Source organism: Stegodyphus dumicola, chromosome 6 (genome assembly GCF_044657685.1).
Source record: "Stegodyphus dumicola isolate Sdum_Otavi_A_Nest chromosome 6, ASM4465768v1".
Lineage (NCBI taxonomy): Eukaryota > Metazoa > Arthropoda > Arachnida > Araneae > Eresidae > Stegodyphus > Stegodyphus dumicola.
The window spans coordinates 69174776-69188798 of NC_140773.1; the positions used below are offsets into that span (position 1 = coordinate 69174776).

The window sequence follows — 14023 nt, forward strand, 5'->3', positions numbered from 1 at the left end:
TTGAATCCAGCCCTGATAACAGAACAGTACCCATTAATCTAAAAAGGCATTAATATAACTTTTGAAATTATTTCAACCTTTCTGCGGACGAAATCTTCTAGGAGTTTTCTTCTGAAATGCAGCAACTTGTTCAGCTAATGGTAAATATTCATCTGTATTTCGTTTTCTTTTTGTAGGTTCCTTTAAGTGAAATGGTTGTACTGCAGTTACATGAGGTACTTTCTAAGATATATAAAAAAAAAAAAAAAAGAGGATATGAAGATAAGCAATAAAATAACACTGGTGATAGTGAAAATATGAAACTGGTATTGAAAAACATGGCACTTCATTCATTATACATGTGCATCTATTCAGTTTAAAAGTTAATAAATTTTCAAAAGATACATGCAAGAAATTTCAGCAACTCTTATTACTGGACAGATATCATGAAATACATCAAAAAGTATTGTATTTTCAAGTATTGTTATTGAGCAAAGTTTACAAATTTTAGATTACAATTCAATAAAAATAACAAAAATCAATAAAAATTACATCAAGCAACCTATACAATTACAATCCAATGATTTTTAAAGTATTATTGCAACTTTTACGTGACTTAGTATCAAAAAGTCAACACTAGTTCTGTACCTTGCGAAAAGGTGGCATTGAGCATCAAGAATTGTCCCCAATTGTCAGAACATCTACAGGAGTTTTACAGCCAGGTTTTAATGTAGCTGATGAAGAACATTCGGGAAAAGCAGCCTGTGATGTGCAAAACCTGGATGTTCCATGATGACAATGCACTATGTCAGAATATTCTCTTCACAAAAGAGTTTCTCACAAGACACAACATGCCTTTACTTCTGCATGTGTCACTCTCCAGATTTATATTCTGCTTAGAAACCTGGCTTAAAGGATTTTCACAGCATTGGGAAGATTCAGCATGAACCGCAGAAGGTATATGACATGCTTCGAGAAATGGACGTCCTGGACATGTTTCATAAATGGCAAGAATATTGGAAATGCTGCATTGTTATGCAAGGGGACTGTTTTGAAGGTGATACTGCATACATATATATAAAACAGTTTCTTTTTTTAACAAAGATAGTGTCAATACTTTTTTATACCTCTTTATTTAGGCAAGTTTCTAGCATCTAAATATCCTATTTCTGCTCATCTTGATGTTAAAGACTGGAGGAGATAAGAATTACAACAGTAGTCTTTGCTGTTTATCATCCCATATTCTTCCATCCTATAGTTCAGTGACGGCATTTCAAATCTTACAAACATGCATTTAACAAAATTAAACCCTACTATACAACTTGGGGTTTTTAGATGATTTTTAAACACCAAACTGTAAAGAATAAATTCTTTTAATACAGTCAAAAGTCGTTAATCCGGACTTGTCGGGACTTCGGCGATTCCGGATTATAGATCATCAGTTTAAATCTCGTAAGATGGCATGCAGAAATTCTAAAATTAAAAATATGAAACCTTAATTTATAAAATAAAGAACAATTATAATCTAAAGGGTATCAAAATTAAATTAAAAAAAAAAAAAAAACTTAATATTTATTTTATTTTATTAAACATTTCTTTTAATGTAAGTTGTTTTAAGTTGCTTCGTTTTATGTGATAATACTTTCTCTTTAATTCTATAAACAGACACAATTTCTTGTTCAGTTACAAAGTTCCGCTATTCAAGTCCTGTTAATTGTTGTGCCGAGAATACAGACTAACTTGTCAATCAAAATTTTTTCGTTTTCACTAACCTCTCTGCCACATTCTTCATGTCTTTATCCATTTTTTGCAGCAATTTCACTTTTTGTTTGATGGACATCGAAACATACTTTCGTTTTGTACGATCCTTTGGGAGCTCCAGAATCGGAAATTCTATTTGACATAATCAAAAGTCCAAGTTTACTTTTATTGCTCTTACAGTCTGCAAAAAATAATAAGCCGGATCCAATTCGAAGATTAAGGAACAGCGCAATCATCAACATTAACTGAAATACATAATTTTAGATTATACCGTCCGTTATACATAAAACGCGCCGCAAAAACGTATTCTGCGCTTGCGCCCACGCATGTGCACAGTGGTAAAAGGTCTTACGCGCACGTGTAAATGCCTATGCGCATGTGTCAATGCGGCGCATGCGCAGAAAGTTTTTAGCTTTGAGGTCCGGATTATGGGTGTCCGAATTAACGACTTTTGACTGTAAATCAAAATGTATACATGGTGTTAAAATAACATTAACCTCAGCGATGAACACACTGTGAAAACAAACTTGTTAAACAGAAGAGTTCTTTTACAGTTCTGTAGAGTCGAGATTCTTAGTGCATATGTTCTAGAGGGAGAAATCAGGACATGAGGTCAGCATCGATGTTGAAGAAATGTGTGTGTGATGGAGGGGGGAAGAAAGGTAAACCTTACACAATCTTCCTTCCTGTAAAAAATTTAATTAAAATCTGCAAAGAAAAAAAAAAAAAAAAAAAAAAAACATTAGCATTGCACGAATCGTTTTGGAAAGTTAACATGACATCCAGAACAAGTTTGGGAATTTGCTTTCGCAGGAATTTCTTCACTTTTTTCTGGAGACTGTTCGTCTACTGGACAAGTTGGTTGCTATGATGAGGCTTTGTCAAAATATAAGGCTCAGATACATTTGTTAGAACCAAATAAGCAGGTTTTACCTTGTCGATAGACAGAGTGATATTATGTCCTTTTTTAGAGAGGGTGAAAGTTTTATCACAATACTAGTGGAAGTACCCAATGCCAGTTAAGATAGATTGAGAGTAATGCATCTAACAACAAAGAGAATGATACCGCTGTAACCCTTCCCTAATAACGATGCAAAAAATATGATTCATAGTCATACATTTTTCAGTCTGATGCAATATGGGACCCACATAAAAAATTTCGATAGCAAAAATAAGCTTGTTTTCTCTCATTATATCAGCAACAATGGCATGTAGTTTTTAATGATTTTTGTCTTTCTAATCAAATGGTTGAAAAAGCTCTAGTTTTCACCTATACTCAATTTTAGTCGATTAAATGTGGCAAAAAATTTATCATAATTGATCAGAAATCAATAACGCAAACAAATAAACACAGAAACTGACATTTTTTCTTTATATGTATAGATTTTGTAAAACTGGGAAATTTTTGATTAACAAACTCAACAATTTCAAAGCGAGCAATAGCAACACTTTTGAAAGTAAAACATTTTATCTCCAACGCACGAGACTGTTGCCAATCAGAAAAATGAGTGTGAAAACTAGTGCTTTCAAAGTTCTTAATTAATATTTCGGCTGATTAAAAGTCTTACAAAGATGGGAATAGTCGAAATGGCTTCCCACGAATTTTTGAAATCGGGAATAATGTATTTAATGTGTGACAATGCTATTTTTATTTCATTGTAAAACTTTGAAACTTTTTGTTAACAAACTCTAAAGTGAGCAGTGGCAACAACTTTCTAAATAAAGCAGATTTTCATCTTTAGCTTGGGAGACTGTTGCCACTCAGAAAAATGAGGGCGAAAATTATCATTTTTCCAAGTTTTTAATTAATATCTCTGATTTCAGCTACTTTTTTTTGGGGAAAAATGTGGATGTCGACCTTTTACAGAACCCAGAAAAGAACTGTAGGAAGTTGAAAGTTTGGTAACGATAGCTATAGTAGTGACTGAATTATTAGCGAATAAACAGACTTTCTTCTTTATATAGAGAGAGATTGAAGCAACAGTAGCATTGTGTTTCACTTTTCTCCAAAACTGCCGTCATTACAATTACTACAGTATTTTACAGCAAAACTGCTAAAGTAAACAATTGCTTTGAATCTATTCTTAAAGTAATCACAAAAATTTCCACCAGGGAAGACGCTCTAGTTAATTATTTTATTGACTGACTTTTGGGTTAAATACTAATTAATTTGCAATTATATGCCATAAGTCTTTTTCTCTTGTAAAAATGGCCAGACTGTACTGTAATATTTTAGTATTTAACAAATTACATTTATTATCCTTGATATTGGAGTGGCAACACCGTATTTGTATTGCATAACCGTTGCTGAGCGATGTCAGAAATGTTTACAATTTTTTCCTGAAGTTTTACCAGCTAGTAGATGTATGAAAATTTTATAGAGAAAGAAACTGTAATAGTAAGCTGGAGTGTGAAGCTGTAATGGATAGGATTGAATTTAAATTATCTATATTTGCGAATTGAGAATAAAATTTTATGTTTTACAAAAAAGCTCATCTGTTATTTCGTTAAATACATTAAAACATTACAGTCTTATAAAATTGGAGGTTCCACCAATATACTGAAAATTAGGAGTGCAATTATCAATTCAGTAGTGCTGGTCTCCTAATCCCAGAAAGCTGCTTTTGTATCTAATGGTTCTGAGACTAAAGGTGCATCCAAGAGATAATAAGAGGTTTTGTAAACAATAACAACATTTATTTATAAGAAAATATATGAAAATTTCAATCAATTAGAGATATATTATTAGGCATCTCTGCCTTCCATGTCCTACACCTTTAGTATCCTGCCTGCCACTGACTATTGGGACGAAGGCAGTGCCCTCTAGTCAGAATGACACTGGAAATATGTAATACTCCCCACCTGAACTCACTTGAGTTCACTTATCATTGAATTTTAACTAAATTTACATTCAGGAACCATTTAAAATTACAAGAATAAAAATATAAATAGCATATTATATCAAATACAAAGCTTCAAAATTATTCAGTGACTTGACATACAAAAACCAATTACACTTTTAACTTCCAAAGAAAAATATTCAAATATCAAGCATTAAAATATAAGCACAATTAAACTATTATTAATACACAGATAGAGCATTAACAGGTTGCAACTCAATTAAACTAACACAAGTAAGGATTAATTTCCAAATTATACACAAGTTGTACTGAGCGTTTTATTTGTCCTTTAGGAGTCTGAATAAGAAGAGAACGAACTTTTCCATCTCTTCCTGGATATAGCTCTGAAATTTTTCCCATCATCCACATATTTCTGGGATAACGCTCATCATTAATCAAAACAATATCATTCACTTTAAATGAAACTATTTTACCTGGTTGTGGAGAAATATAAGCTGATCTTAGATTAAGTAAATATTCCTTTCTTCGCCTATTCCAGAAGTGATTCAAAAGTGATTCAAAGTTGCTGATATTTATATTTCTTCACCAAAGAATTCCTATTAACATTAAAATTTTCATTTTTATGTTTTATTACTGGTAAAGACACCAAACTTTTACCAATAAGAAAATGAGATGGGGTGAGTGGAGAGGGTTCTGAGGGTTCGTTGTACAGATACGTGATAGGCCTGGAATTAACCAGAGCTTCAATTTCCAATTCCTTCAAAGAAAGAGAGAGGATCGTTTAACAATTTTCTTTAAGCAGGTTTTAACCGTTTGTATCTGTCTCTCCCAGAAACCTCCCCACCGTGGACTTTTTTCAACTATAAAATTCAAAATTATACCTTTAGAAGCAAACAAATTTTTAACTTGATCATTACCTATCTGATTCCACCATTTTTTCAATTCACAATTTGCTTTTTTAAAAGCTTTGGCGTTATCAGAATATATAGTGGAACATAATCCTCGACGAGAAACAAATCGTCGGAATCCTAACAAAAAAGAATCACATCAAATGGTGGATGCTCTTGAATTCTATCAGGCGGTAAAAGGGCAACCACCTGCATTCCAGATTTCACTTTGAATCATCTACAAAGCAAACAGTTATTTAACACTTTTTTCACAATTCGATGACCTTTAACAATCCAGAATTGTTCTCGTAAATGTGTTAAAGTTGCATCAACACTTAAATGGCACATTTTAGTATGAGAATCACAGATAAGTAGTTCAACAAATTTATCATTAGATGGAAGAAGCCAAGGATGTTTGGCTCGCATATCGTTACTTGAAAACTGCAAACGGCCCTTTAAACAAAGTAAGTTATTATCATCAAGTTCAGGATTCAAATTAAATATGCGTGAACTCTTATCAATAGTTCCTTTAGAAAGAAGTCGGGTAACTTCTGTACTATAATGCTTGAATTGAGTAGCTTTGATCCAAAAACGCAAAGCTTGCTCGAGTTCTGGAGCACATATAGGTCCCTTTAATTTTGTAGAATTAGGTTTAGAATTGTGCACAAACCTTTTAATCCACGCAGTAATCTACTTATTTCGCTGAAGTCATTAACGTCCAGTAACGACAACATAGGTAAGTTTCCATTAGCTGAACTGGTTACCATGGAATTAACCAGTGCAGTCCCTCGCTCTTTCACTATAACACGTTCCTCACAGATGTCATTAAAATGATGTAGCGATTCTTGAAGAAGCCACGAGTAAAGCGGTTTAGACAACCAGACAGGGCCTGACCACCACAGAGAACTTGTAAGAATCCTCCTAGCCGATTCTCCTCTAGTAGTAAGGTCTGCGGGATTATCGGAGCCACTGCAATGGTTCCAACACTCTGGTAGAGTCAGCGACTGCACTTGAGCTACTGTGTTGGCGACAAATGGTTTCCATTGTTTAGAAGATCCTTTCAACCAATGAAGGACGATTTGAGAGTCGCTCGAAAAGAAAATTTGTTTTGCAAAATTAGGAAATAGACCTTGTAAATAATTTCCTAAATGTGCAGCGAGGAGTGCTGCCATTAACTCTAATCTTGCTAACTAAGAGTCAACGTTTTTAAAGGAGCAACCTTACTTTTTGACATTATAAAGCTCACTTTGATTTGGCCATTGTAATTCACATACCTTAGGAACGCAACAGCCCCATATGCCTTGGGACTGGCATCACAAAACACATGAAGAGAAACTTCACTTATTTCTACACTTTAGTCAGAATGACACTGGAAATATGTATTGATAATAGCTGCTGAATTTTTTAGAACAAGTTTGCTAGTGCCAATTGGAGTTTACTTATTTCAAGAAGAAATGGATGTCAGAAGTCTGCTGTTTTAAAACCAGATTTTGAAGCGGATGATTCAAAGGTTATCTTCTGTGTTTCTATAACTTGCATTTGAGCAAAGAATTGTCAAACCAAGATATTGCTGATCTCTGAAGATAAAATTAACTTTTGGTTTTCTTAAACAAACGTTTATTGAATTTTAATACTTTATTTCAGAATTATAGTTATATCGTGTAAGTTTTTGTTTAAAAAAACTGACCCTAAAAATATTCAGTTTAAAATTATAATTGATATTTATGGTAAAGAAGTATTTTAAAATTATTATTTATGCTTTACTGTTATTTGTATTGAATTTTTATGTTGATAATTGATATGTGTAAGCCATCCCGGCATTTATTTAAAAAATAAATAAATAAAAGAACTGCTAGCTATGTTTTTTAAAATGTTGCCAAGCAGGTGTGTGGAAAATAAATAGTAACGTCAAACTGATGTAATGTGATTTTATAGTACTGCCAAATTGGCAAGTCTTTTCTGAGTTCTCACCATTCAGGCATGTGGTAGATAGTAATGTCATCCTGACATATTAAAGCTGAACTGTATAGCCAAACTAGCAAAAAATTGTTTCTGTTATCGCCAACCATGGATAAAATTCTATTGTATTGCCTATCTGGCAAAGGTGTTTATATAGTTATCGCCAACGAGGCTTGTGAATAGCGAGTTAAAATGTCAACCTGGAATAGTATTATTTTATTCTGTGCCAAACTGGCAAAGTTGTTTAAATAATTCTCTCCTACCGTTTAGTATTTGGCAAATTAAAGTCTTGCTAAAAAGTATATATTTTAAATACAAGTACTATTTGTAAAATTCAAATTTACGAAAAGCTTATTTAAGGTAACTTGTTCAATGTGTCATTCTTAGCTCGGAGTAGAAAACAGAATTTAAAAATACTGCCAGAAGAGTTAGGTTTAACTGTGAGACCTGAATTTAAGATTGCTCAGTTGCATAAATTGGTTACTGAAAGTCCCGGTTATGATGAGGAATTTACTCAAGAACTACTGGCTGCAATTAGAGAAGAAAGAGAAAGAAAGGGAAAATGCAAAAGAGAAAGAAAGGAAAAATGCAAAAGAGAAAGAAAAAAGAACGGAAAAGAGAAGAAAGGCAAAAAGAACGCGAAAGAGAAGCCCAAATTAGAGCTTTTGAGCTACAGAAACTTCAATTGGAAGCATTGGCTGCAAGAACACAGCCGGTAGAAACTACACAGTTACCTGAGCAACTTTTAAAATCAGAATTCACAATGTCATGCCCCATTTTAACTCTAATGAAGATGAAATCAATTTACTTCTGGTGTTATTTCAGAATCAAGCTAAAATTATGAATATACCTGGTGAAAATCAAGTGTTTCAACTCATTTCATTGCTGCCTCCTGATATTGTTCAGCTTCTTGCTAGAGAACCAGAAGAGGAAGCAAAAAAGGATGAATATGTAAAAGCTCTACTGTTACAGCGATTTAAATTGAGTGCGGAAACATTTCAATAACAATTTAATAAACACCGAAAATCTACTGAAAGTACTTAATATGATTTTTACTATGAATTAAATAATTATTTAGAAGGATGGCTTAATGAGTTAAACATTAAAACTTTTGAACAGCTATCTCATGCTGGCTGACCAAATTAAAAAATGTACTTCTCCTGATTTCAAAGGACATTTTATGGTGAATGGACTACCATGATTTCACATACTGAGATGGTTAAGAAAACTGAAGATTTTGAAGGTGTGAGAAAAACAATAAAACTGAAATTTTCAGCCAATCAAACTGAGAGAATTAACAAAGGATTATTTAAACCTCATTATGATAATTTTGCAAAAAAAAAAAAAAAAAAAAAAAAAAAAAAAAAAATGGTAGAGCATTCGCCTTATTTTAAGCATTTTGATAAAGGGGATGATTCAAAATGACAGAAAGATCACCAACAAAGAAATCAGTTCCAAAACAAGAACCAAGAAAATTTATATGACAAAAGATATAGACCACATTATTTCGAGTGTGGGTGATACGAGCATTTTAAGCCTCAGTGCCCTCGCTTAAAACCAAATGAAAAGGTAAATTACATATTTTCGAATGATGATGTGTTAGACACATACAATTAATGGTATAGTTAATGGATATGAAATGCCTATTCTTCGAGACACAGGAGCCACAGTAGATATTATTTCTCGAAAATACATAGATACACAAAAATTATTGGGGGACATGTCTGAGTACAATATCTTTTAAATGACCATTTAGTGTGTTAGCTGAAGTTGAAATTAATTGTGAACTTGGTCATATAAAGACAAAGGCAGCTGTTGTTATAAATGATCCTGGCAGATACGTATTACATAACAAAACTGCTCAGTTGTTCAAAGATAAACAATTCTTAAATTTAGGAAGGATAAATGTGGTTTTGACGCGATCTCGTGAAGAAGATCGAAGTAGAGATACCAAAATGCGAAAACAAGAACTGTCTGTTATTGAGACTGATGAAGATATTTTACCGCAAGCTGATGAGGAAGACAAAGAAATTAAGAAAGTAATTAATGTTAATTCTAAGGAATTAATTGAATCTCAACATCAAAGCAGAGCTATAGCCTTGCTAAAAGTGAAAATTTCAGCATGACAAATGATTTCAAAGTAAAAGAAAACAGGTTGTTGGTGAAAAAGAAAACAGATAAAAATGTAAATGAAAGGGAATTAATTGTTATTCCTGAAAAATATAGGGATCAAATGCAGAACTATACGTCTTCGATTCAGAACCAAACAAATAATAGTGCTAAAACTCAACGTAATTTGGTCAATACTCACCCTTTTAAAAGTCAAGTTTCTGTCAATGCTTCACAGAAATCTGACAAACTAAGCATTCATCTCCTGATGAAAAAAACTGAAGTTAAAGATATGTGTAATAAAATATGTGCCAAATGTAATGATAGAAGTGTGTGATCTGAAAGGGAATATAAAATTAAAAGTAACTTACCCCCAAAGGATGACACTTCAAATAATGTGAATTAAGAGAAATTTATTATATCTTGACATTGTGAAATTTTAAATTAATACCAGCATATATCAAGAAAACATCGCCAGACAGAAGATAATAAACCGTGATCATACAGCTGCAGTAAGTATCAGTCCTACCATTTTGAATCCTAACCTTTCGCACAAGAACTGCATAATATTCCAATCAAAGTAAATCTCAGATCATCTTCGCTAAGCAAAGTTTCTTGATAACAAAAATTAAATTTCATAATGGAGGAAATTGAGTTGAGTGGTTATTCCAATATATTTTTGAAGAAACACAAGGCAGATATTCAGATCATCCTGAAAGTGAAACTCGTGTATGAAGTTCTTTCGAGGATATTTCAATTCCAATATATTTTTGGAGAGTCGTAGAACCTTGTTGTAGAAGTTAGCATCTATCTCATTTTAGTTGAATCTTCAGTACCAATTTCTTTACTCGGCGGAATACATTACTCTACACACAATATGGAGATGGCAGTAAAAAAAGAACGGGGGGGGGGGGGGGGGGAAACATGGCGCACACGTCAGCCGGGGTCAAGACAGCCAGAAAAACAACCTACACCTTCGGAGCCCAACAGCAGAAGGCTGTAGTCGTCAAATTCACTCTTTCATTGAGCGGTCACAGTGAACAGACTTGATGTTGAATAAATGTAGAGGCTTGCCTGCACAATATGGAAGTTGACTCACCTTATTTATTTGATGATTCATCTTCTATGGATAGTGTGCGAGATTATTCCCCTACAAGTTCCCCAGTTCCTTCTTCTCCAAAAAACAAAGATGTGTTTGACAGTTTGTTAACAGCAGATCAAAGAACTCATTAAGGTGCTTCTAAAGCTTATAAATTAAAAATACGTTCAGAATCTAAGCACACGTCAGAAAATTTAGCAAAGAGGCACAAACATGATAAAGGATACTCAAAGTTGTCCCATTCAATGAGAATGCAAGTAATAGATAAGAACAAAAGTTCATCTCGCAAGGAGCAAAAATTATCTGAACAGAAAGAACTGACTTGACTTCTGGTAGACGATTCTGAGTTAGAAATTCTTGATGAATTGCCACATTCTGCAGTTGAAATGCAAGTGAAGGAGAAGTTTGTAAAGAAACTAAACAGGCAAGACCGAGTTGTTGAAGAAGTAAAACAGCCGAAAAAGGCCTCTACACGCACCTGATTTCAATAAGGAGTTTATTTTGCAAACTGGTTCCTCAGACTCAGGTATGGGTGTCATTTTAGCTCAGAAAGACAATGAACATCCAGTATTATACCTCAGTAAGAAGTTTACAGAAACTGAAAAAAATATTCTACCACAGAAAAAGAATGCGCTGCCATAATATTTGCTCTAAAGAAACTGCAATGCTATTTAATCGGGCATACCATATTCCTCGTCATGACCGATCATAATCCTCTAGTTTGGCTCAAAAATAATGCGAGTCTAAATCCACAACTTATGAGATGGGCACTAGTATTACAACCCTACAATTACACTGCCATTTATCAAAGTGATGAAAACCATAACAATGTAGACCATTAAGTTGTACTTACTGGCCTGATTAAATAATTTGTTTCTCCACATAGATAAAAAAAAAAAATATATTTTGTTCTTTCCTCTCTTCCTGAGTGTATGTTACTATGTTATTTGTTGTATTTCAATTATGTATTGTGTTGATATTCTTTTTGGGGGGGGGAAATGTAAACATTATTTTATAAAAATATAAATTAAAAGTTTATCTGGATGGGGTGGGAGGTTGTAATATTTTAGTATTTAACAGATAATTATATTTATTATCCTTGATACTGGAGTGTTAACGCCATATTTGTATTGTGTAACCGTTGCAGAGCAACGCCAGAAATCTTGTAATTTTTTTAATGAAAGTTTTACCAACTAGTACATGTATGAAAATTTTATAGAAAAAGAAACTGTAATAGTAAGCTGGAGTGTAGCTGTAACGGATAGGATTGAATTTAAATTCAGGGGGGGAATGAAAAATTACAATTATGAAGTATTGAATGACCTAATTATAAAAGTTCAATGAATTACTTTTTTTGCAAAATTAATAACCATAAATTTTCAAGCATGTAAACTACTACATTTTATGTAAATATTTTAAATTACCTGAATTAATTCTTTAAAAAAAATTATCTAATTTCTGCTGCTTTTTTTTATTTTCTGATGTTTGTGGGCTTGCTTTCTCTTTTGTGGTGGACTTCATAATTGCAGGAAGGTTGACTTTTATTTTCCTCATTTACAGTTGAAGAAATTTCCTCGAGAACTGCACATGCAGAAGTAGAAGCAGTTTGCTTTTCTGTATATTTTTATGCTAATGTAGAAGGTTTTTCAGAGACTTTTATAGGTGACTCATCTGAAATACATGTTTTTAAGTCCTCTTGATATGTTTTCCAACTTCTGTTCATATTCAGTAAGAGATCTTTGTGAATTGGATCAGTCATTGGATTTTTTTAGCCATATTTTTCACATGAGGTTTCTTTAGAAGCCATTAAATCATATTTAATAATCTGCACTGCATCTAGGGAATCAATCTTAAGAGAGGTTCTATAGTCAGTGACAAGTGTATCCATTAAGTTGAATGCACTTTCCACTAATGGGCCATGGAAGCAGCTAAGGCAGGCTTTGACCAATTTAGCCAATGTAGGATACTTATAATCATTTGTGAAATCATCTTTTAAATTAAAAACTTTAGACCAATATTTATCAATTGTACACTTGACTTGATTTCCACTTTCATCAGATGTGTAGAGCATTTCTTTGGTGATATCAATATCACTCTGGTATAACCTTATTTCAGCTTCTACTTTTGACTTTTCATTATCACTAAAAATATGGGACATAAAAGATGATAATTTTTCAAAAGCTAATATTGTACTGGTTTTACCTCTTAGCTCTGGATATAATGCTGTAAAACTAATTAGATATGAATTTTTAAGGGGTAATTTCTGTTTCATATGCTGTGCTGTATTAGTATAAGCTTTCATCAGAGAAATTTGGAATTCTTTTGCTATTGGATGATTTTTTGATAATTTCTTCAGGAGAGTGGAAGCTTCTGCACCAGTAAATATTACTTTGCTAGGTAGATGGAATTCTGGATTTGTGACATCAACCTTTAATAAATCATTATAAGATGTGCACTCTATATTTTCTGGTTTCATAAAAAAAAGTGAAAAATTTTGCCATCAATTTATAAATACTGGAATGTATTAAATGAAGCATTGGCTTTTTTGTTTCAAATAATTTAATATATGTGTTGAACTCTGGTAACACTGCTGAATATAATGCCATATGCAATAAAGTTTTGTTTTGCATAACAAATAACCCATTTAGTATTCTTTTTTTCCGAGCTAAAGCATCATTTGTGAGTTGTTGGGAATGCAAGCAAGAATACACCCCTTCAACAATTTTTTTCTGAGCTGCAGAAATATTTCTTTTATTGTATACAGTTTCAACATAAGAAAAATAATCCCCTTTATCAGTTTTATCCAAGTAGTGAAAATAAAATGCAATAAGAGCATCCCACAGATCTTTGATTCTTTCTAAAACACATAAAATGTACACCCACCTATGGTCTGGTCTCTTCAAGGGCTTAAGTTTTTTAATGGCAAGGGATTCACAGATTTTGAAAAAATTTTCTCTTTTACTGCAGCTTTTCATATCAAAATAGATGTCATCAAACAAATCTTCTAAGTATCTATCAAAACATGAAGCAAATTTTTTTGCACAGTTATTAGCTGTGTGACATGTGTCACCATCAATATCTAATAAGTGAGGTGCTTTGTTTGATCGTAGTCTGGTTTCAATACCCTTTTTTTTCCCACGCATGGTGTTACACGAGTCCATTAATAAGTTTGATCGTAGTCTGGTTTCAATACCCTTTTTTTTTCCCACGCATGGTGTTACACGAGTCCATTAATAAGTTTGCCCATGGAATATTATTATCTTCAATAGTATTAACAACTGCTTTAAAAACAGCTTCTGAATTGCAAGATTCCATCTTTAGAGATGCAAAATGATGAACTACTATTTCATTTTGATTGTTGTATAAAA

General features: G+C 32.8%; 1 protein-coding gene across 5 annotated transcripts in view; it reads right to left on the minus strand.

The window, feature by feature from the left end:
• Positions 1–14023, minus strand: part of LOC118202161 (targeting protein for Xklp2-like) — a 101390-nt gene that overhangs the window by 71784 nt on the left and 15583 nt on the right. For all 5 annotated transcript variants that reach the window (XM_085818481.1, XM_035374311.2, XM_085818482.1 and 2 more), the window contains one exon: positions 78–222. In XM_085818481.1, coding sequence (XP_085674607.1) covers positions 78–222 — 145 coding nt within the window. The remainder of the gene's footprint in view (positions 1–77; positions 223–14023) is intronic.